The sequence below is a fragment of the Oncorhynchus clarkii genome, unplaced genomic scaffold (assembly GCF_045791955.1).
Source record: "Oncorhynchus clarkii lewisi isolate Uvic-CL-2024 unplaced genomic scaffold, UVic_Ocla_1.0 unplaced_contig_11100_pilon_pilon, whole genome shotgun sequence".
NCBI classification, from domain to species: Eukaryota; Metazoa; Chordata; class Actinopteri; order Salmoniformes; family Salmonidae; genus Oncorhynchus; species Oncorhynchus clarkii.
The window spans coordinates 108,850-135,318 of NW_027260902.1; the positions used below are offsets into that span (position 1 = coordinate 108,850).

At 42.5% G+C, this 26,469-nt stretch overlaps 1 protein-coding gene across 2 annotated transcripts in view; it reads right to left on the reverse strand.

Annotated features, from left to right (window-relative positions):
- The window catches only part of LOC139402160 (cytohesin-1), a 130,488-nt gene extending 107,688 nt beyond the window's left edge, over positions 1-22,800 (reverse strand). The window contains exon 1 of one of the 2 annotated variants that reach the window (XM_071146249.1): positions 22,560-22,800. In XM_071146249.1, coding sequence (XP_071002350.1) covers positions 22,560-22,578 — 19 coding nt within the window. In that variant the 5' untranslated portion in view covers positions 22,579-22,800. Of the gene's footprint in view, positions 1-9,034; positions 9,402-22,559 lie in introns of those variants that run through there. The other variant, XM_071146246.1, reaches the window with a different exon arrangement.
- Positions 22,801-26,469: the final 3,669 nt, after the last annotated feature.

The following is a 26,469-nucleotide window of genomic DNA, read 5'->3' on the forward strand; positions in this document are numbered from 1 at the left end:
TGTAGGTCACAGGGATATACAGTAATCTAACATGGGCCAAGACATTCTACATTCCCCTGCTGTAGGTCACAGGGATATACAGTATTCTAACATGGGACAAGACATTCTACATTCCCCTGCTGTAGGTCACAGGGATATACAGTAATCTAACATGGGACAAGACATTCTACATTCCCCTGCTGTAGGTCACAGGGATATACAGTAATCTAACATGGGCCAAGACATTCTACATTCCCCTGCTGTAGGTCACAGGGATATACAGTATTCTAACATGGGCCAAGACATTCTACATTCCCCTGCTGTAGGTCACAGGGATATACAGTAATCTAACATGGGCCAAGACATTCTACATTCCCCTGCTGTAGGTCACAGGGATATACAGTATTCTAACATGGGACAAGACATTCCCCTGCTGTAGGTCACAGGGATATACAGTATTCTAACATGGGACAAGACATTCTACATTCCCCTGCTGTAGGTCACAGGGATATACAGTATTCTAACATGGGACAAGACATTCTACATTCCCCTGCTGTAGGTCACAGGGATATACAGTAATCTAACATGGGACAAGACAATAGAATCACTTATATACAGTCCATTCAGGAAGTATTCAGATCCCTCGACTCTTGCCACATTCTGTTTACGTTACAGCCTTATTCTAAAACGGATCATTCCCACCCCCCTAATCAATCTACACCCCCCCCCCCCCCCCCCCTAATCAATCTACACACAATACCCCATAACTACAAAGCAAAAACAGGTTGTTGTTTTTTTGTGCAAATGCATAAAAAATACTAAACTTAAATATCACATTTACGTAAGTATTCAAACCCTTTACTCAGTACTTGGTACTGCTCATAGGTAACGTTACCAGTCTGAGTAATAGACATGACTACTCTATAGGTAACGTTACCAGTCTGAGTGATAGACATGACTACTCTATAGGTAACGTTACCAGTCTGAGTAATAGACATGACTACTCTATGGGTAACGTTACCAGTCTGAGTGATAGACATGACTGCTCATAGGTAACATTACCAGTCTGAGTAATAGACATGACTACTCTATAGGTAACGTTACCAGTCTGAGTGATAGACATGACTACTCTATGGGTAACGTTACCAGTCTGAGTGATAGACATGACTACTCTATAGGTAACGTTACCAGTCTGAGTAATAGACATGACTACTCTATGGGTAATGTTACCAGTCTGAGTGATAGACATGACTACTCTATGGGTAACGTTACCAGTCTGAGTGATAGACATGACTACTCTATAGGTAACGTTACCAGTCTGAGTGATAGACATGACTACTCTATGGGTAACGTTACCAGTCTGAGTGATAGACATGACTACTCTATAGGTAACGTTACCAGTCTGAGTAATAGACATGACTACTCTATGGGTAATGTTACCAGTCTGAGTGATAGACATGACTACTCTATGGGTAACGTTACCAGTCTGAGTGATAGACATGACTGCTTATAGGTAACGTTACCAGTCTGAGTGATAGACATGACTACTCTATGGGTAACGTTACCAGTCTGAGTGATAGACATGACTACTCTATAGGTAACGTTACCAGTCTGAGTGATAGACATGACTGCTCTATGGGTAACGTTACCAGTCTGAGTGATAGACATGACTGCTCTATGGGTAACGTTACCAGTCTGAGTAATAGACATGACTACTCTATGGGTAACGTTACCAGTCTGAGGAATAGACATGACTACTCTATGAGTAACGTTACCAGTCTGAGTGATAGACATGACTACTCTATGGGTAACGTTACCAGTCTGAGTGATAGACATGACTACTCTATGGGTAACGTTACCAGTCTGAGTGATAGACATGACTGCTTATAGGTAACGTTACCAGTCTGAGTGATAGACATGACTACTCTATAGGTAACGTTACCAGTCTGAGTAATAGACATGACTACTCTATGGGTAATGTTACCAGTCTGAGTGATAGACATGACTGCTCATAGGTAACGTTACCAGTCTGAGTGATAGACATGACTACTCTATGGGTAACGTTACCAGTCTGAGTGATAGACATGACTACTCTATGGGTAACGTTACCAGTCTGAGTGATAGACATGACTACTCTATAGGTAACGTTACCAGTCTGAGTAATAGACATGACTACTCTATGGGTAATGTTACCAGTCTGAGTGATAGACATGACTACTCTATGGGTAACGTTACCAGTCTGAGTGATAGACATGACTACTCTATAGGTAACGTTACCAGTCTGAGTGATAGACATGACTACTCTATGGGTAACGTTACCAGTCTGAGTGATAGACATGACTACTCTATAGGTAACGTTACCAGTCTGAGTGATAGACATGACTGCTTATAGGTAACGTTACCAGTCTGAGTGATAGACATGACTGCTCTATGGGTAACGTTACCAGTCTGAGTGATAGACATGACTGCTCTATGGGTAACGTTACCAGTCTGAGTAATAGACATGACTACTCTATGGGTAACGTTACCAGTCTGAGGAATAGACATGACTACTCTATGAGTAACGTTACCAGTCTGAGTGATAGACATGACTACTCTATGGGTAACGTTACCAGTCTGAGTGATAGACATGACTACTCTATGGGTAACGTTACCAGTCTGAGTGATAGACATGACTACTCTATGGGTAATGTTACCAGTCTGAGTGATAGACATGACTGCTCTATGGGTAATGTTACCAGTATGAGTGATAGACATGACTACTCTATGGGTAATGTTACCAGTCTGAGTGATATACATGACTACTCTATGGGTAATGTTACCAGTCTGAGTGATAGACATGACTACTCTATGGGTAATGTTACCAGTCTGAGTGATAGACATGACTACTCTATAGGTAACGTTACCAGTCTGAGTGATAGACATGACTGCTCTGTGGGTAACGTTACCAGTCTGAGTGATAGACATGACTACTCTATGGGTAATGTTACCAGTCTGAGTGATAGACATGACTACTCTATGGGTAATGTTACCAGTCTGAGTGATAGACATGACTGCTCATAGGTAACGTTACCAGTCTGAGTGATAGACATGACTACTCTATGGGTAATGTTACCAGTCTGAGTGATAGACATGACTACTCTATGGGTAACGTTACCAGTCTGAGTGATAGACATGACTAATCTATGGGTAATGTTACCAGTCTGAGTGATAGACATGACTACTCTATGGGTAACGTTACCAGTCTGAGTGATAGACATGACTACTCTATAGGTAACGTTACCAGTCTGAGTGATAGACATGACTGCTCATAGGTAACGTTACCAGTCTGAGTGATAGACATGACTACTCTATAGGTAACGTTACCAGTCTGAGTGATAGACATGACTACTCTATAGGTAATGTTACCAGTCTGAGTGATAGACATGACTACTCTATGGGTAATGTTACTAGTCTGAGTGATAGACATGAAAGCAATGTATCAGGCTAAAGAGGACTCATATGTTTAAACGCTGGGCCAATTTCCTTCTCTTTCCCTCTGTTAGGAAGGAGGTATTTACACCCAGCAGCCCAGCCTCTGTGTGCTCATCTCCTTTCATTCCACACAGAGAGAAACATGAGGCAGGCAGGCAGGCAGGCAGGCAGGCAGGCAGGCAGGCAGGCAGGCAGGCAGGCAGGCAGGCAGGCAGGCAGGCAGGCAGGCAGGCAGACAGACAAGGAGGCTGTACTTTTGAAAAGCCAGAGCTTTGTACATTCTATGAGCTTCTGTTTGGATTCCCACATTCAAGTCTCTTTGAAGTGTCTGACAGACAGTCTGGTGTCGTCTCTGTCTGGCTCGGCATTAGATACATTCACTTCTCTACATTACCAGCATCGGATTCCTTACTTTTACCAACTACAGAAGCTGAGGTGGAAAATGACACTAAAATACATCCAAACGGTGCTTATTTCAGTAGACCTGGTCTTGCTGCCACTGCAGTGCACAGGTGCCTGGACTTGCACTGTGTACATTGATGAACCATTGGAGGCAGTCCAAAAACCAACCTATGGCAATACAATCAAATCAACATGGCCTATCAACTGTATACAAGACAGACAGTATGCTAATCATCATAGGCCCTTCATGGAGGAATCAAATATATGATTCTAATCATCATAGGGCCTTCATGGAGGAATCAAATATATGATTCCAATCATCATAGGGCCTTCATGGAGGAATCAAATATATGATTCTAATCATCATAGGGCCTTCATGGAGGAATCAAATATATGATTCTAATCATCATAGGGCCTTCATAGAGGAATCAAATATATGATTCTAATCATCATAGGGCCTTCATGGAGGAATCAAATATATGATTCTAATCATCATAGGACCTTCATGGAGGAATCAAATATATGATTCTAATCATCATAGGGCCTTCATGGAGGAATCAAATATATGATTCTAATCATCATAGGACCTTCATGGAGGAATCAAATATATGATTCTAATCATCATAGGGCCTTCATGGAGGAATCAAATATATGATTCTAATCATCATAGGGCCTTCATGGAGGAATCAAATATATGATTCTAATCATCATAGGGCCTTCATGGAGGAATCAAATATATGATTCTAATCATCATAGGGCCTTCATGGAGGAATCAAATATATGATTCTAATCATCATAGGGCCTTCATGAAGGAACCAAATATATGATTCTAATCATCATGGGCCCTTCATGGGGCGGCAGGTTAGAGTGTTGGACTAGTAACCGGAAGGTTGCAAGTTCAAACCCCCGAGCTGACAAGGTACAAATATGTCGTTCTGCCCCTGAACAGGCAGTTAACCCACTGTTCCTAGGCCGTCATTGAAAATAAGAATTTGTTCTTAACTGACTTGCCTATAAAGGTAAAAAAAAAAAATAAATCATGGAGGAATCAAATATATGATTCTAATCATCATATACCTATAATACTATCATAAAGTATCATGCAGCCAGCTGCTAACATCCTTTATACTGGGCCTTTCTGCTGGAGATGTTGCTCACTGTCTGGATCCCCCCGCTGGAAGGAAGGCGGCTGATTAAAGCACATTTCCTAGTCTAGTTTAACACAATGCATACTGCTGACATACAAGTTTCTGTGCACCCAGAGCAGAAGCCAGCAACCACATCTCCTTCTCCACAGCTGCCCCCGGCTTGGCTTTGATCCCAGAGGACCAACTTCCATGTCAAACGTCTAGCGGCAGAGGAGCTATTAGAGTCAAACACCTGCCTCTGAGCCTCAGACAAGACAGCCACAGAGGCCCAAATGGCACCCTATTCCCTACATAGTGCAATACTTTGACCAGCGTGCTATGGGTAGTGCACTACATAGAGAATAGGGTGCATTTGGAATGTAGACAGAGACTTTTAATTGCACCGATATGAATCTCCTAATTTTCTCCAAGCCCCCCACGCTTCTAGGATGAGTCCCTTGTCATCCTGATGATCCTTCCTCTAATTAAGAAGTCTTTCATCGTCCTGATGATCCTTCCACTAATTAAGAATCCGTCTTTCATTGTCCTGATGATCCTTCCACTAATTAAGAATCAGTCTTTCATCGTCCTGATGATCCTTCCTCTAATTAAGAATCAGTCTTTCATCGTCCTGATGATCCTTCCACTAATTAAGGATGAGTCATATGATATCATACATGTCTTTCAAATTCACTGTCTCAATTACAAGGGAAAAACATTAGCGACCTGAACCATGCTCTGTCTGACAAATGAATGCTGAAATGTACGTACTATCGTGGTGCACTAACATGGAAATGGTTGTGACTGAGTCATCCCATGGGTGAAATCAGGGCTCTCCAACCCTGTTCCTGGAGAGATACCCTCCTGTATAGGTTTTTGCTCCAACCCTAGCTGGTTGGTAAGCTGAATCAGGCTGGTGATGACCTGTGCGGAGCCCAAGTCCAACCCAATGAGCAATGATGATTCAGCCCAGTTTGAAGAAATGTGGGATAAGAGATCAGCTTGCTGCCATGATGTAACTGACTGAAACCTAACAACAGACCTAATATCCTAACATTGCCCATTCTGCCCCATGGTACAACCAGGTCCTCAGGCCACCTGGGCAAAACTGGTTGAAATAATATCATCACAGGTAAACAGGTTGAAATTACATTATTATGATGTTATTAGGACATCAATGTGACATCATTTCTCCTATTTTTGCCCGCTGCACATGTTGTCGTGACAACTACGATTGTTACCGTGGTCACAGCTGTCTTAGTTCCAGGAAAATCTAGTTCAGACGTCCCCACTGTCCCCTGTCCTAAAGAGTCTCTTCTCTCTCTGCACACATAGCCACCAGCGCTGACTCAGGTATTTCAACATCACAATCAGCATCACTTCCCCACTGTAACCACCCTGGTCTGCTGCACGCTATCAGCTGCTAAGGGGCTAGCACATTGAAGAACAAAGCCCTTGCCTTGAGCGATGTCAACACAACACTCTCCCACACAGCCACGGATAGCCTAGAGGTTAAGAGTGTCAGGCCAGTAACCGAAAGGTTGCTGGTTCGAATCCCCAAGCCGACTAGGTGAAAAATCTGTTGACGTGCCCTTGAGCAAGGCTCTTAACCCTAATTGCACCTGTAAATAAATCTCCCTGGATAAGAGAGTCTGTTAATGACTAAAATGTAAAAAAGCTAGCAAACAGTCCCAAATGATTATCCCCAGGACAACTAATTCCCCTGAGGCACTTGCTCTCAAGGTGATGGAGTAACAACACATGACTTGCCCCTCCACCCCTACCGTCCTTTCACAATATCACTCTGGCACCATCACATTCTAATACGTCTGTCTTGTTGAGACTTACAGTAAGAGAATGAAAATTAAATCTGAAGTTTGGAGAGACAGATGGCGTGCATAAACAAACCCCGTCACCCATTACTGATTCACTGGAGAGGCTACAAACTACTATCTTAACCTCCTAGTTTGTGATGATAGATTATAGAGGAGCAACGGACCCTGGTAATCAGGGTTTAGGAGATGATCCTAAATTAACATTACCGCGGTGCCCTTTGTCTATGAGGACACAGCAATTTTCCAATGAAATAAGGGCAAGAACCTGTTTTGTACACTCTAAACATTTGGTGGCAGCAGTGGGATTTGAAACCACGCCCACAAAGAGACTGAAGCCCAAAGTAATTAAAGGTACAGTAACCAAATTTTGTCTCAATATAGGACCAGTAAAAGAAGAGAGGCCAGAGGTGTGTTAAAGCTGTATGTCATTGCGTCTGCTGGGATGGAAGCCAGTGGAGGTATCTGTGATTGTACAGGCATTTGTTTACGGGTCCATGTATTGATGGTGTGAGATCTAGATTTAGTGAGCTAGTTACAGAGATGCTTACTGTCAGAAGGTATGCCTATTTCCTCTGGCAGTGTGTGTGGGTAGGTGCTACAGGGATTACATGTGCTCTCACTAATGGCATTAGCTGGGCTCACTCCACTACTGCTCTGTTTAGAGGGAGAAAGGTCTTAAACTGAACACTAATGAAACCAGCTCATTAGCTACAGATATCTCTGTCCCAGTGGTTTGTTATTACCTCTGGGGAAGCCACGTGTTCATGCTTCACACACACACACACACACACACACACACACACACACACACACAAGCACCAAACACACACACTTTGTCAAGGAACCAACACCCATTCCAATGGCTGCACCTGTTCAGACGATTGTTTATTGTTGCCCTCTCATCCAATGAGAAATGTAATCTGGCATCTGATATTATCAGACTCTTACTAACATCTTTCTGAACAACACTGGAAGACAAACTAACATATCCTTCTGAACAACACTGAAAGACAAACTAACATATCCCTCTGAACAACAATTAAAGACAAAATAACAGATCCTTCTGAACAACACTGGAAGACAAAATAACATATCCTTCTGAACAACACTGAAAGACAAAATAACATATCCTTCTGAACAACACTGAAAGACAAAATAACATATCCTTCTGAACAACACAGAAAGACAAACTAACTGATCCTTCTGAACAACACTGGGAGACAAACTCTAACATATCCCTCTGAACAACACTGGGAGACAAACTAACAAAGCCTTCTGAACAACACTGAAAGACAAACTCTAACATATCCCTCTGAACAACACTGAAAGACAAAATAACATATCCTTCTGAACAACACTGGAAGACAAAATAACATATCCTTCTGAACAACACTGGAAGACAAAATAACATATCCTTCTGAACAACACTGAAAGACAAAATAACATATCCTTCTGAACAACACTGGAAGACAAAATAACATATCCTTCTGAACAACACTGGGAGACAAACTCTAACAAAGCCTTCTGAACAACACTGAAAGACAAACTCTAACATATCCCTCTGAACAACACTAAAAGACAAACTAACATATCCTTCTGAACAACACTGAAAGACAAACTAACTGATCCTTCTGAACAACACTGAAAGACAAACTAACTGATCCTTCTGAACAACACTGAAAGACAAACTAACATATCCTTCTGAACAACACAGAAAGACAAAATAACATATCCTTCTGAACAACACAGAAAGACAAAATAACATATCCTTCTGAACAACACTGGAAGACAAAATAACATATCCTTCTGAACAACACAGAAAGACAAACTAACTGATCCTTCTGAACAACACAGAAAGGCAAACTAACATATTTTCTGTGTTGTTCAGAAGGGTAACATAGAGTATCATACTGTACATCTCCAAGAAACACATGAACAAAACATTGATCAAATAGTAACATGATCACATCGATCAAGTATTTCAGAGAGAGAGAGCAACTCATTTACATAGGTACATTCTCTACAATATGAAAATAAACCCAAGGCACCTGATAATGAAATTCAACCAAAGTGGAACATGACATTTCCCCATATCCTGCTGACTGTGGCGACACCATGAATACATTAACAGAGGCAGGCAACAAGACAACCATCAATCATCTGTTGACCATAGGCTGTCTAGTCCACATAGTTGGTTCCCAAGGCAGCCCATCTTACCTGGAGGAGGCGGATCCTTCACCGCAGGATGCAGGAACGCTTGGAAACTGGATGCGCAAAGTTCGCTCACTGTCCCCATGACGGCTCAGTCAAAACTGTGTGTGTGGATGGGGGGAAGGATTCTTAGTGTACTAGTGTGGGTGTGAGAGTGTCTGAGGGGCTTTCTCTTTCGTTCCCTGTGATTCAGTTCGGCAGACGGAGGTGGAGAGAGGATCAGTTGTCGTGAAGGCCAGTCTCCCTTCTTTCCAGAGAGACAAAGAGAGAGAGCTCTCCTCATCCCCTTCTTCGCTCCTTCTCGTCTGCCTCCTCAGCCGACGGCTGCCGTCCATGGAACACGTTCCTCCTCAGGTCCTGGTGTGTGTCACTGGGACTTCAAGCAGTCAAAGCACTTTTCCTTCACCCTCTTCTCCTCCTTTATTTCTCTCTCTCTTTCTGGATCTGTCTTTCTATCCTTTCTCTTCAGTAGCCGCCGCAGCTGAACTCTTTGCTGCTTTCTCTCTCTTCCTCTATTCTGCTCCCTCTCTCTCTTCCTCTATTCTGCTCCCTCTCTCTGAGCCTCTTTTCTCTCGCTGTGTCTCTTGCGCTCCCTTCTTACTTTGCACAGTAACTCTGCAAGATATTCTTAGACTAAACATATTGCACACACAAACACATTCTCAGGCTGTGTGTAGGAGCACATATTAACTCACCTTATGGGCAAATTCTCTCTCTCTCTCAACACAAACAGATGCATTGAAAAACACCACCCGTGATAACATCAATATTTTCTGCAGCACCAAGACCTGAAGCAGTTCAAAGGATCATGTTTATAGGAATATTTAGTCATCCGTCAGAATACTAAGGGGTTTTTTTTAATAGACTTTTATCTAGACTCTTGGGTCACATCCCTTGAAATGACTGGTATATGAGAACTCCATGTAACCAATAACTACACCAATCCAGTGCTTTTAAATGTGTGGAGAGAAGGGAACAAGGGCACACCTCAGGAAGGAGGAGAGGTCATTGGGAAGCACCGTATGTCCAGCAAATCAAGGCTTATTGGACCTTGGATTCTTTAAACCATCCCACACTCTTATATGAAAGTGGTATCCTGAAATAACCTGTCAAAAGCTGCACGACATTGACCAAGATATATACTTCAACATGCCGATCTGAAAAACGTGAAACGTTCGCAATTGTCTGTGTGTATAGACATTTAAAGCAAGACGTCATACACACACACACAGATGTCTTAGCCTGGTTCCTACATCTGTTCGTGCTGTCCTATGGTCATTGTCATTCCAAAACATGACATTGGACCATAGCAGTTGGCTATACAGGCCAAACAGATCTGGGACCGGGCTAATCGACTACAGGCAGCAGGTAGCCTAGAGGTTCAGAGTGTTGGTCCAGTAACCGAAAGGTCGCTGGTTTGATTCCCTGAGCCGACTAGGTGAAAAACCTGTCGATGGGCCCTTGAGCAAGGCACTCAGCTGTAATTGCTCCTGTAAGTAGTTCTGGATAAGATGTACAGATATTGTGGTTACTGTATCTAAAGCAGTGCATCAGATTCATTCCTCTGTTTTGGTTTTATCCTTCCTCAGGATTGGTTTATGAATGCCTTTGCATGCGTCCCAAATGGAACCCTATCCCCTACACGGTGCACTACTTTTGACCTGAGTCAAAAGTAGTGTTCTATGTAGGTAATAGGGTCCCATTGGAACACAGCCTTTATGTACAAATCCAGTACTCATTGTTGCTTGGCAACAGGTTAAAAAGAAATGATTTGTTCCTGGACAAGAATCTGTGATTCATTTGTTGTGATTATGATCTTCTTCTTCTCTTCTATTGCAGTTACTCACAAAAACAAAATCACACTTGGGACATACACAAGGGGCCTTTTCTTCACAGTAATAAACACACACATAAATCCAGATTCACAGTGCTAACGGGATTTGACTCCTTTGATTCAAATGAGATTTGGTTCCTGCATTCATATTTCGCTTTCTATTTCTCTTTGGGGAGTGCAGCCCAGTTTACCTTCCACGGCAGACAAGCCAGCAATAATCAACTGTCACTGTGAGTTCTACCATCTGTCAATCACTCACCTGGTGTCATTCACTCACCTAGTGTCAAACACTCTAATTCTTAAACACAAGTAGCCATCACTCTGCCTCAGCCCCTCCTTCTCTGCCAATCAGGTGCCTCATGCCTCCCTCTCTGCCAATCAGGTGCCTCATCCCGCCCTCTCTGACAATCAGGTGCCTCATCCCGCGCTCTCTGCCAATCAGGTGCCTCATCCAGCGCTCTCTGCCAATCAGGTGCCTCATCCCGCGCTCTCTGCCAATCAGGTGCCTCATCCCCTCCTTCTCTGCCAATCAGGCTGTGTCGCGAGCAGCGGGAGCAGCCTTACATACTGACTGAGGGCCATGGAGGTGGGGGGAGGAGGTGATGCTGTGACAGTGGGGTGGTAATGAAGACATGACTGGCATCCTTCACCAGAGCCCTGCCTGACTGTACCACGGGAGGAAGACTCCAACACTGACGCCAGACCAGGGTCGACATCCCAAATGGACCACGGTCAAAAGTAGTGCACTATACAGGGCAGTATTCAACTCTTACCTTACGAGGTGAGGAGCCTGCTGGTCTTCTGTTCTACCTGATAATGAATTTCACACACCTGGTGTCCCAGGTCGAAATCAGTCCCTGATTAGAGGGGAGCAATGAAAAACACACAGTGGAACTGGCTTCCAGTCCAGAGTTGAGTTTGAAGGATGGATATTGGGAATAGGGTGCAATTTGGGACACAGTCTGAAGCTGCCGAGTCAGGAGGAAGTACCCAAAGTGCTGCAGCTGCATGTCATTGTTCCAGTGTAACAGGCCCGTCACGAGAGGGACGGTCAAGACCCTGCTCTGTGAAGTCAGCACAAACCCTGTTTCTGTTTTGGTTTTAATATGTAGGCTATGCATCTCCATTGTACTGCAAGGGACTGTGGGACCTGGTATAGTAGTCAGGGATGAAGAAATGTGTGTGTGTGTGTGTGTGTATATGTGTGTGTGTGTGTGTGTAATAAACAGAGCCCCATTATTTAACTTTTATTTTCCCCCAATTGTGGTTGAGTGTCATTATTTGGCCTTTCACAGACGGACACTCTGGGCTCTGTGGGTCCAGACAGAAGCCATCCATCCCCATGTGTCATAGTGATGGCCAGAGGGGTCAGAGCACAGGGAGCTGGCGTCATTGTTCTAACTCTACCACCTCTGGTATTACTATAAGACAACAGTCTCCACACAGTTCTTACAGCTGCCTTTAGCCACACACATCTTTATGCACCAAGACTATGCAGATAAATACATAGACACACACATTCATGACCACAAAACACGCACACACAAAGACACACGTAGTGACTCCGACAGACACAGGCATACACGCATGCACACACACGCAGTGACTCCGACAGACACAGGCATACACGCATGCACACACACGCAGTGACTCCGACAGACACAGGCATACACGCATGCACACACACGCAGAAACATGACGTTTGAGAAAGCCACTGAACTCGAGGTTAGGTGGAGCAGAGTTCTCCCCTAAGGGGAAATGGCTAGACATCACAGCATTTTCTCACATGATGCTCCCAAATCATTATTTGTGCACCTCTCAGGGAGTTTCAAATAAGGAAGTGTTCTAAATGTTGACTCGAGCTGGATGCAACTGCTTCTATAAACCAAAAGTATAATGAAAACTGTGAATCCAATTGTCAAGACTGTTCATCAAACATAGGCATAGTTCATAACAAGTTAATAGCCTTGTCATTTATGCCTTCATGAAATAAACCATGTTAAAATTCACGATTCAGAATTGAGACCTATATTTTTTTAATTAGCTGACTTGTAAAGACAATACAGTGTTTACAATACTGTCCTTACAATATTGGTATTGTATTTTCTCTGTTTATATCAGTGTTGAACTGTAATTTGATGAGCTATCTGGTGCTGCCACCAAGTGGGCATTTCAAGCATTGGGAAGTTAATCTTGGTTTAATGGCAGCATCGCCATTATCCACTAGTATCCTGGGTCGTGTTCATTAGCGCACACCGTAGCAAAACATTTCACTGTGTTTTCACTCCCTTTCAGGCAGTTTCCCCTGTTATGTGCCTAATGAACATGACCCAGGTCATGGGTCATGATTGTTTCGGTGAAATTCATCCATCACAACTTCCACATCCCTCATTTGCTCAGGCAGACATGGCTGGTACTCCTACAAAAGAGAACATCATCTTATGTTGCGCAGCAGAATTCTACAAAACTGCCATGCAGAAACAGCCATACAGAAACAGCCATGCAGAAACAGCCATACAGAACCACGCAACGGCAGTGCATAAGAGAGCCTGGTGCCCTCAGAAGGCTAGTGTGCTAGGGTGACGGTATCTAGCAACATCTCCACTGCAGAGAAATAGAATGACAATTTACAGTCATGCGCGCATACATTTTACATATGGGTGGATCCAGGAATCGAACCCACAATCCTGGTGTTACCTGCACCATGCTCTACCAACTGAACCATACAGGACCACAGGGAGATACAGAGTATGGAGATTACAGGGGATACTGGCCAGGGGTGGCAACCAGTCAGAGCAGACTGAAAAACACACAAACAATGGATGAAAAGTGATCATATTTACTGAGTACTGTTCTGTATAGGTGGATTATTTACTGAGTACTGTACTGTGTAGGTGGATTATTTACTGAGTACTTACTAGGTACTGTTCTGTATAGGTGGATTATTTACTGAGTACTTACTAGGTACTGTACTGTGTAGGTGGATTATTTACTGAGTACTTACTAGGTACTGTACTGTGTAGGTGGATTATTTACTGAGTACTTACTAGGTACTGTTCTGTGTAGGCGGATAATTTAGTGAGTACTTACTAGGTACTGTTCTGTGTAGGCGGATAATTTAGTGAGTACTTACAGGGTACTGTACTGTATAGGTGGATTATTTACTGAGTACTTACTAGGTACTGTACTGTGTAGGTGGATTATTTACTGAGTACTGTACTGTGTAGATGGATTATTTACTGAGTACTTACTGGGTACTGTACTGTGTATGTGGATTATTTACTGAGTACTGTACTGTGTAGATGGATTATTTACTGAGTACTTACTGGGTACTGTACTGTGTATGTGGATTATTTACTGAGTACTGTACTGTGTAGGTGGATTATTTACTGAGTACTGTACTGTGTAGGTGGATTATTTACTGAGTACTTACTAGGTACTGTTCTGTGTAGGCGGATAATTTAGTGAGTACTTACAGGGTACTGTACTGTATAGGTGGATTATTTACTGAGTACTTACTAGGTACTGTACTGTGTAGGTGGATTATTTACTGAGTACTTACTAGGTACTGTACTGTGTAGGTGGATTATTTACTGAGTACTGTACTGTGTAGCTGGATTATTTACTGAGTACTTACTAGGTACTGTACTGTGTATGTGGATTATTTACTGAGTACTTACTAGGTACTGTACTGTGTAGGTGGATTATTTACTGAGTACTGTACTGTGTAGGTGGATTATTTACTGAGTACTGTACTGTGTAGGTGGATTATTTACTGAGTATTTACTAGGTACTGTACTGTGTAGGTGGATTATTTACTGAGTACTGTACTGTGTAGGTGGATTATTTACTGGGTACTGTACTGTGTAGGTGGATTATTTACTGAGTACTGTACTGTGTAGGTGGATTATTTACTGAGTACTGTACTGTGTAGGTGGATTATTTACTGAGTACTGTACTGTGTAGCTGGATTATTTACTGAGTATTTACTGGGTAGTGTACTGCATAGGTGGATTATTTACTGAGTACTGTACTGTGTAGGTTTGGGTGAATTACAGTACACTGAAATTCTAATTCCAAATCTCTTCAATGCTTTCAATGAGGAAAATGTGTCATTGGAATTTGGTGTAGTTTCTGAATGGACTGGAATTGAAATGGAATTGACACCAACCCTGCTGAGTACAGTGGTGGGGAGGTGGATTAGTAACTCCATACACCAGTCTAGCTAGCATCCCCCCCCCCCCCCCCCCGGTGACTCAGAACAGCAGCTGGGAGAAAGCAACAACAGCCCTCCTGATCCACTGATGTTCTAAGCATCACAAGAGGCTGCTTACACAAGTAGGAGAGCTTAGAATAACTACGGAACACAGTGTCAGGGTACAGCTACCCAGCAGAGGAAGAAACTCCAGCACTATGGTTATCGTGAATGCTCCACAAACGTCTTAGGGACAAATGCTAACTTCCATTTAAGTTGAATTTTCACATAGAACCTATGGTTTTGTCAGGGTACCTTACCTTCATCAGGGTAACACGTTTAACTGTCACGATCGTCGTATGGAGTAGACCCCAGCGCAGCGTAGTTAGAATATATTCTTCTTTATTAATGAAGAACACGAAGAACACTTAAACAAAAACAACAAAACGAATAAGACGAACGTGACCGCTATGTAAACACTGTGCTAACGTGCAACATAACATAGACAATAACCCACGAAATACCCAAAGAAGATGGCTGCCTAAATATGGTTCCCAATCAGAGACAACGATAAACACCTGCCTCTAATTGAGAACCAATCTAGGCAACCATAGACCTACATAAACACCTAGATGGAAACAACCCCATAAATCTACAAAGAACCCTAGACAGTACAAACACCCTAGATGAGACAAAAACACACATACCACCCTCGTCACACCCTGACCTAACCAAAATATATAAAGAAAACAAAGAATACTCAGGTCAGGGCGTGACATTAACAATGTTAGTTCTCTCGTCCCTGTGCATACGCTATTCTATCCTATGTGTTCTTCAGGCACACTATATATTCTATCAATATGCTGTCCATAATGTCTATACATCCCATCACACATACTCATTCCAGGGTTTTGCTTTATTTTTGTTATTTTCTACATTGTAGAATAATAGTGAAGACATCAAAACTATGAAATAGCACACATGTAGTAACCAAAAGTATTAAACAAATCAAAATACATTTTATGTTTGAGATTCTTCAAAGTAGCCACCCTTTGCCCTAATGAAAGCTTTGCACACTCTTGGCATTCTCTCAACCAGCTTCATGAGGTAGTCGCCGGGAATGCATGTCAATTATCAGGTGTGCCTTGTTAAAAGTGTATTTGTGGAATTTCTTTCCTTCTTAATGCGTTTGAGCCAATCAGTTGTGACAAGGTAGGGGTGGTACACATTAGATAGCCCCATTTGGTAAAAGACCAAGTCCATATCTCAAATATAAAATATATTTCGATTTGTTTAACACTTTTTTGGTTACTATATGATTCCATATGTACTATTTTATAGTTTTGATGTCTTCACTATTATTCTACAATGTAGAACATAGTAAAAATAAAGAAAAACCCTGGAGTAAGTAGGCGTGTCCAAACTTTTGACTAGTTGGTACTGTATATATATTTATTCTCTGGACTCCCGACTAGTTGGTACTGTATATATATTTATTCTCTGGACTCCCGACATTGCTCATCCTATTATTTCTAGATTTCTTAATTCCACTCTTTTACCTTTAGATCTGTGTGTATTGTTGTGAATGGTTAGATATTATTGCACTGTTGGAGCTGGGAACACAAGTATTTCGCTACACCCGCAATAACATCTGCTAAACATGTGTATGCGACCAATAAAATTAGATTTGTCCCTTGTGGCTCAGACAGAGGTAGACAACGCATGCAAACAGAGATAAACAGGCAGACAGGGATAAAACAGGCAGACTGAAATAAACATGCAGATAGAGGCAGAAAGGCAGACAGAGGTAGACAGGCAGACAGAGAAACAGGCAGACAGAGATAAACAGGCAGACAGAAATAGACAGGCAGACAGAGATAGACAGGCAGACAGAGGCAGACAGACGCAGACAGAGATAGACAGGTAGACAGAGATAGACAGGCAGACATAGATAAACAGGCAGACAGAGATAGACAGAGGCAGAGGTGTGTATTTCAGAGAGGAAGTGAGAGGAAAGATCAACTAACTGATTCACATCCGCTTCAATGTGACAGTTACTTTTTTCTCTCTCATTTTCAGATGTTTTCCCCCTTCTTCATCTTTCAGGTCCTTCTTTCAGACTGTCTTTCTAACCACAGCGGGTGGCTATACGCGCTACAGGGAGTTTTGGGCGGCTGATTTCTGACAGAGTCTTTTGCATATGAGAGGGAAGCAGCGCTTAAAATGTGCTGTCTGTAAGAGCCCTTCTAATCTCTGGTCTCCAGAAATAAGTCCAAAGAGCTAAACTCCACCTGAGCTGAGATGACTGAAGTAAACAACAGGCCCAGCCAACCACACCAGTCATTCTGTCTAGAAGGCGGGGCTATCTGTCAGAACGACGTGCTCAGTCAACCACACATCAGTTATTCTGTCTAGGAGGCGGGACCATCAGTCAGATTGACAGCATAAGAGAAGGGCCACAGGAACACCAACAGGAATAGGCAGGGCCTGCCGTCTAGCAGCTGTAACCACGGCAACCACACACACACACCTGAAATCACAACAGCAACCCGAGCTACTGACTGTACTTCCTCTGTGGGTGCACTTCATCATGTACAAAGAACTAGATATTGAACAGTATCTAAAATGCTATCTGAGACTGTAGCATTAAACAAGCAGACATGACCTTTACTTTTCCTCTGACATCACAAAGTAACAATGGAATATAACCTTTTCCTCTGACATCACAAAGTAACAATGGAATATAACCTTTTCCTCTGACATCACAAAGTAACAATGGAATATAACCTTTTCCTCTGACATCAAAGTAACAATGGAATATAACCTTTTCCTCTGACATCACAAAGTAACAATGGAATATAACATTTTCCTCTGACATCACAAAGTAACAATGGAATATAACCTTTTCCCCTGACATCACAAAGTAACAATGGAACATAACATTTTCCCCTGACATCAAAGTAATAATGGAATATAACCTTTTCACCTGACATCAAAGTAATAATGGAATATAACCTTTTCCCCTGACATCAAAGTAATAATGGAATATATCCTTTTCGCTGATATCATAGATGTGGTAAAGAGGTCAATGGAACTTGACTAAAACGATAGAAAACCCATGGAAATACGTGGGGGAAAGAATCAAAATCTCCTCATTGCCACTAGCAAAATGTGCCAAAATTGAGGCTATTGTTTATATTTCACACTGTGTTGAGGTACAAATCAGAGTATAATGCTTATATGGATGTCAACTCCAATACATATTCATGTCATCGTCACCAATCAACTGCATTACAGTTAAATATGACTTTGACTACCAACACAGATTTCTGTATGCTAGCTATCCTACCAGCTTATACGAATGGGTGTTAGCATTTAGCAGTCACTACTTCTAAACCTGAAAAGGGACTATTTCTAAATGTTAAGCAGTGAAAACAGCCAGATATATCAGAAAGGGACTTTAGTAACCACATTGTGGGCCTGTTACAATACATCAGTCATGACGGATTTGATGAATATCCACATTGCTAGATCAGATTTGTTGAATGTGCGCCAATCCGGCATCTGTCTTCTATCCCCCACGGTCTGCATTCCATTGACCTGTTTACCGCGTCTATAAAGTAATACTGAAATGATAAAGTAGCAACGGACTAAAACCGTGTTGATATGGAGAAAGAAACAATGCACTATAACGTTTCTCTGACATCACAATGTGGTAAAGTGCAAAAACAAATGTCCAATTCACACATGTAATGTGTGAAATAGGACAGATACAAGCACTCACTTATATTTGTTATTTTTGAGTATTTCACATACTAGAAGTGTGAATTGTAAATGTGTTTTTTCCCCATATCCCAACACCCTCAGAGAGTGGGGTCACAGCCAGGGTCAGCCATTGTCAACGGCAACCCTGGAGCAATTAGGGTTAAGCGCCTTGCTCAAGGGCAATATATATATTTTTTGCTGGCTTGGGATTCGAACGAGCAACCTTTCGGTTACTGGCCCAATGCTCCTTTCCACTAGGCTACGGAACATAGTCAAAGTCACGAAGGTCGTATGTCATAAAAGTAACACAAGACGATGTGGAAGCTAATGCTAAATTAAGCAGCACAGCCATGCATAAAAAGGTCTCAGTCTGGTGTCCTGAGAGGGCTAGATAGGGTTGACGGTTGGTACCTAGCAACATCTCCCTCTGCAGAGTAAGTAAGGAGACCCAGGAAAGGATGGCAACAGACTGAGAACATATTCTCTGAAGATGCAACATAAAATATACAACTAGGCTAAACAATATTTCTTTCTGACTAGATTAAACACACACACACACACACACACACACTATTCTTGAGCGAAAGCAAGGATTACTTTTATTCTCTCTCGGGGGCCTATAGTTATGCTGAATAACCCAAATGCATTCCAGAAAGAGGATGATGATATGACATTCTTACCAGTGGTTTTGACAGGAGGGTGTGTCCCAAATGGCACCCTATTCCCTATATCGTGCACTATGTAGGGATTAGGGTCCCATTTGGGACGTAGCTGAGGAGTGTCAGGGACACTGAGTGGGTCTAAATGTGCTGACTACATTCCTACATCCTGTCTCTCTTATTCGTCACATCACAGCTCATTATTACATAAGAAAAGTCATATTTTAATTGAACCCCCTGTCATAAGGCCTACATTAGACTGGCATAACAATGACATAACAGTTGCCAATCATGACTGTTGGTGTCAACTTAAGACAAGACTTATATTACACTGTCATGACACAAGCCATGAATTAGCTGAACCAGTTTGCTGACGTAACCTACATTGTTGTGTCACTATAAAGTCTGTTGTAATTTCTCAACTTCAACTGTTACGACTGCTCATGACTTAAGCTGCTGTATGTCATGTTGTGTTTATATGCCTCATGACTTAAGCTGCTGTATGTCATGTTGTGTGTTTACATGCCTCATGACGGGGGACTCAAGTAAAAGTATAACCTGTAAAGCAATAAAACATGCAGCACAAACCGTCAGATAAGTGACAGGTGGTAGCGTAGTGGGAGGACCCTGAACCTCCCCTGTCTCTCAGGTCTATTAAACTAATACGTGGACAGAAACAGCCAACACACCACTCCCACTGAGACAGAAACAGTCCTCTACAGCCAACACACCACTCCCACTGAGACAGTAACAGCCAACACACCACTCCCACAAAAACAGCAAATGATATCTTGCAATGAGGCCATTGCAGCCACCAGCTTCTATTTTCAGATGCATTAGGGAATCAGCAAGCTAACTAATAAATCATTGACATAATCAAGTCTCCATAATAAGGAGCATGATGAAGACCCCATGGAGTCAAGGAATGACATCATCAAGGATGACTCTCCTGAAGTGTCAGATGATCTCATGCATAGCATTTAACTTCCTGTAAAGAGATCAGTTTACACTGGAGCGTGTTTATCTGGTGCATGCGTCACCTGACTAGTATATGGCTGGACTGAAGCAACACAGCCTATACAGTGCACTCAGAAAGTATTCTATTTTGTTACTTTACTGCCTTATTCTAAAATGTATTAAATATGTTGTTTTTTTCTTATCAATCTACACACAATACCACATAATGACAAAGCAAAGACATTTTTGCAAACGTATTAAAAATATTACATTTACACAAGTTCAGACCCCTTTACTCAGTACTTTGTTCAAGCACCTTTGGCAGCGATTACAGCCTTGATTCTTCTTGGGTATGAACTACTAGCTTGTCACACCTGTATTTGGGGAGTTTCTCCCATTCTTCTCTGCAGATCCAGAGATCCTCTCAAGCTCTGTCAGGTTGGATGGGGAGTATTGCTGGGCCACTCAAGGACATTGAGACTTGTCCCGAATCCACTCCTGTGTTGTCTTGGCTGTGTGCTTAGGTCCTGAGTGCTCTGGACCAGGTTTTCATCAAGGATCTCTCTGTACTTTGCTCCGTTCACATTTCCCTCCACCTGACTAGTCTCCTAGTCCCTGCCGCTGAAAAACATCCCCACAGTATGATGCTGCCACCACCGTGCTTAACCGTAGGGATGGTATTGGCCAGGTGATGAGCGGTGCCAGGTTTCCTCCAGATGTGACGCTTGGCATTCAGGCCAAAGAGTTCAATCTTAGTTTCATCAGAGCAGATCATCTGGTTTCTCATGGTCTGAGAGTCCTTTAGGTGCCTTTTGGCATATTCCTTTACTGAGGAGTGGCTTCCGTCTGGCCACCCTACCATAAAGGCCTGTTTGGTGCAGTGCAACAGAAATGGTTGTTCTTCTGGAAGATTCTCCCATCTCCACACAGGAACTATCAGAGTGACCATCTGGTTCTTGGTCACCTCCCTGACCAAGGCCCTTCTCCCCTTATTGCTCAGTTTGGCCGGGCAGCCAGCTCTAGGAAGAGTCTTGGTGGTTCCAAACTTCTTCCATTTAAGAATGATGGAGGCCACTGTGTTCTTGGGGACCTTCAATGCTGCAGACACTTTTTGGTACCCTTCCCCCAGATCTGTGCCTCGACACAATCCTGTCTAGGAGCTCTACGGACATTTCCTTCAACCGGCTTGGTTCGTGCACTGACATGTACTGTCAACTGTGGGACCTTATATAGACAGATGTCCAATCAATTGAATATACCTCAAGTGGACTACAATCAAGTTGTAGAAACATCAAGGATTATCAATGGAAACAGGGTGCACCTGAGCTCAATTTCAAGTCTCATAGCAGGGTCATAGCAAGGGTCTGAACACTTACGTAAATAAGGCATTTATGTTTTGTATTTTTTATAAATTTGCCACAATTTTAAAAAAAACTTTTCGCTTTGTGATTATGGGGTATTGTGTGTAGGTTAATGAAGACCATTTTTATTTAACAAATTTTAGAATAAGGCTGTAACGTAACGTGGAAAAGGTGAAGGGGTCTGAATACTTTCTGAATGCATCTATGTATTGATGCCATTTAACGAAGAATCTGACAAAACTTTAGCATATTTATTCGTATTCATTAAGTTTTTCTATAAAAACAATGCTTTTATATATATATATATATATATATAAAAATGGAGTCCCTGGGAGTCCCATTGAAATCAAAGGAGCCCTGCTTTGAGTGCCGATATAGATACAAATGTATATGGTTCCCCATGGAAAATGTCCCATATTCATCCCCTGGCGCAAAGCTTCACCACCATGGTGTTCAATAATTCAGCATGCATGTCTTTTTATAGCCCATGAATCCCGACCAGACTACCTGTGCTGTTCATCAGGTAGCCTGAACAACTTCCGCCAATCTTGAACTTGACACATCGGAACTGTATGTAGCGTGACATGAATCTAGTCGACTTGTGTGTTCATCATCACGCGCAGATCATGGCTTTTGGTAAGCCTAGAAGCGAACCCTTTAAACCTAACACTGAATTAACGGTCATGTTTACTGTAGACAGGTGTTTACACGCGTGAGTATGCGTTATCTATATGAAGTGACGGAAAGATAAACAACCTACCATAATTCTCCCCATCCATACTGATGCTGCTGTAGGCTTCAGTTTCTTGCGCTCCCTCTGCTGCAGCCGATATCTCCAATACGCCCGCCCACGCGTGTCCGGTTGTCAGTCTGCCTGGATGTATCCCTCCCTAAAGTCCCCCACTGATTAGAAAGCGTGTTTTCATATTTATTCTATTCCTGCTGAAAGTGAATCGGTTGTAAATTATGTAGAGTAGCTAGGACTGCAGGCAGAGCTTTGAGAACGTCAATCCATCCAAAGAGAAACCGCACGATCATGGCCCCTCCTTTCAGAGATGATGTCACGCGCTATAACTTAATGTCAGATACTATGCCTTTACTCATTTACATGTTTACTATTGTGAAGAACTAGCACAATTGGCTCAGAAATAAATGTTTCGTTGCACCTGCATGATGCTGGTGCCACGCATTATTTAGTGAAATATATGAGATCCCATGTTAATATTCAGACTTTTATGACACTGTAAAATGACAGTTCATTGGGAAGTATTCAGACCACTTGACTTTTTCCACATTGTTGTTACAGCCTTATTCTAAAATTGATTAAATGTTTTCCCCCCTAATCTACACACACTACCCCACAATGACAAAGCAACAAGAATTTAAACATTTTTGACTTATAAATAGGGGAGAAAAAAAAAGGAAATATCACATTTCAGTAAGTATTCAGACCCTTTACTCTGTACATATGCAGCGATTACAGCCTCGATTCTTCTTGGGTATGACGCTACAAGCTTGGCACACCTGTATTTGGGAAGTTTCTCGCATTCTTCTCTGCATATCCTCTTAAGCTGGGTCAGACTAGATGGGGAGCATTGCTGCACAGCTATTTTCAGCTCTTTCCAGAGATGTTCAATCAGGTTCAAATCCGGGCTCTGGTGGGCCACTCAAGGACATTGAGACTTGTCCTGAAGCCACTCCTGCATTGTCTTGGCTGTGTGCTTATGGTTGTTGTCCTGTTGGAAGATGAACCTTTGCCCCAGTCTGAGGTCCTGAGTGCTCTAGAGGTTTTCATCAATGATCTCTCTGTACTCCGTTCATCTTTCCCTCAATCCTGACTAGTCTCCCAGTTCCTGTCACTGAAAAACATCCCCACAGCATGATGCTGCCACCACCATGCTTCACTGTATTGGCCAGGTGATGAGCGGTGCCTGGTTTCCTCCAGATGTGACACTTGGCATTCAGGCCAAGGAGTTCATAATTGGTTTCACCAGAGCAGAGATTCTGGTTTCTCATGGTCAGAGTCCTTTAGGTGCCTTTTGGCTAACGCCAAGCGAACTGTCATTTTCCTTTTACTGAGAAGTGGCTTCCGTCTGGCTACTCTACCACAACAGCCTGATTGATGGAGTGCTGCAGAGATGGGTGTCCTTCTGGAAGGATCTTCCAACTCCACAGAGGAACTCTGTCAGTGACCATCGGCTTCTTCGCCACCTCCCTGACCAAGGCCCTTCTCCCCCGATAGGTAGTCTTGGTGGTTCCAAACTTCTTTCATTTAAGAAGGCCACTGTGTTTGAGACCTTCAATGCTGCAGAAATGTTTCGGTACCCTTCCCCAGATCTATGCCTCCACACAATCCTGTCTCGGAGCTCTATGGACAATTCCTTCGACCTCATGGCTTTGTTTTTGCTCTGACATGCACTGTCAACTGTAGGACCTTATATAGACAGGTGTGTGCCTTTCCAAATCCTGTCCAATCAATTGAATTTACCACAGGTGGACTCCAATCAAGTTGTAGAAACATCAAGGATGATCAATGGAAACAGGATGCACCAGAGTTTAATTTTAAGTCTCATAGCAAAGGGTCTTACCTTTTATGAAAATAAGTATTATGTTTTAAAAAATATATATTTTTATCAAAAATGTCTAAACTTGTGTGTAGATTGAAGGAAATTAATATAATCAATTTTAGAATAAGGCTGTAACGTAACAAAATGTGGAAGAAGTGAAGGGGTCTGAATACTTTCCACATGCGCTGTAGGAGCCATATAACAATTCAAATGCAGTCTGATATTCCATCCAGGCTTTTGATGGTTAGTAGAATATATCCAGATTTTCTACTAACAAAGAAGCAAGACCAGACCGCTATTCACAAAGTCACAACTTTATTGCACCTGCATAGCTAATTACATGATCCATTTTGGTAAGAGTCACTTTTCATTATGAAATGTCTCTCCTTGGTCTGAAAAGGCGGTGCAAAATATAGAACCATCAATGCAAACATGACGCAGATCAGTCACACCAGTATAATGGATCAGTCACACCAGTATAATGTCCTGGTGTCAGTTTCCTTGACATTCGAACATGTCCTAAAGCTCATTTCACAGTCAACATTAAACACATTCAATGGAACTGGTGATGACACCGCTCTCGTACTGTATGACACTACAGTAACAAGGTGTCATCGTATGAAACACCAACATATGAACATCCATCTGCAAGAAATGATTTAAAGTCTCACAATTCCCCACCAATCCAAATACAGATTCTGTATTTTTTTTATAACACATTAAAGATTTGTGAAAAGTTTCTTTAAATGATTTAACATTATCAATTAACTATACTGTTTAAGCCGACATCTCTAGAATGAAAGTCAAATGGGTGGCTAGAACTACACTAGCCTCGTACGAATCATCCTGATCTCACAAGCTTGCATTCTGTTTCCGTGTAGCCGATCAGATCCGGATGGTTTGTAAAGGCTAAGTCTACGCAGGGATGACGGGGAAAGCTTGGGAAACACCAGGCGGACTGTACAATCTTCTACACTGGCCAAGCGCTTTTGTTTAATGACTATCATTTATAATTTATTTATCAAAATCAGTGCCCGGATAAAGTGGAAGATCCCATGTTTTCACCCCCCCCCCCCCAAAATATACTGGTAGAAAACAGGATAAAAATGGTGGGGGTGTGTAATAAAATGTGGACTTGGCTAGAAGGTTGGTTGAACATGAGGGTTGTAAGGTTGGGGGATGGCTGGGTACATCAGGTTCCAGATGACCAGTTAGTTGGACTGTCTGTGGGTGATTTGCATAGAGAGAGTACAGATTGGGACAATGATCATGTCCTAATAGCATATACAGCAACTTCAAACTAACAGTGCCTGGGGCAACGTACGTAATCTAGCCTGGCCCCAGATGTCTGTGCTGTATTTTCAACATTTACAATGGCCATAGGTGTTGGCCAAACCACACAAACAGATCTGGGACCAGCCTACATGCAACTCTTTATCTGGGATAGAACACACAAAGAAAGAACTGTTTGGTTCATATTGAGGCCCAAAATTCATTCAGAAAACACATGATGCACAACAAAGCTGAAGTCCACTGGTGATGGAGCATTACTAAACGATGGTCACCAACACAGTTAGAGACCAGGGACCTGGTGATGGAGCATTACTAAACGATGGTCACCAACACAGTTAGAGACCAGGGACCTGGTGATGGAGCATTACTAAACGATGGTCACCAACACAGTTAGAGACCAGGGACCTGGTGATGGAGCATTACTAAACGATGGTCACCAACACAGTTAGAGACCAGGGACCTGGTGATGGAGCATTACTAAACGATGGTCACCAACACAGTTAGAGACCAGGGACCTGGTGATGGAGCATTACTAAACGATGCTCACCAACACAGTTAGAGACCAGGGACCTGGTGATGGAGCATTACTAAACGATGGTCACCAACACAGTTAGAGACCAGGGACCTGGTGATGGAGCATTACTAAACAATGGTCACCAACACAGTTAGAGACCAGGGACCTGGTGATAGAGCATTACTAAACGGATGGTCACCAACACAGTTAGAGACCAGGGACCTGGTGATGGAGCATTACTAAACGATGGTCACCAACACAGTTAGAGACCAGGGACCTGGTGATGGAGCAGTACT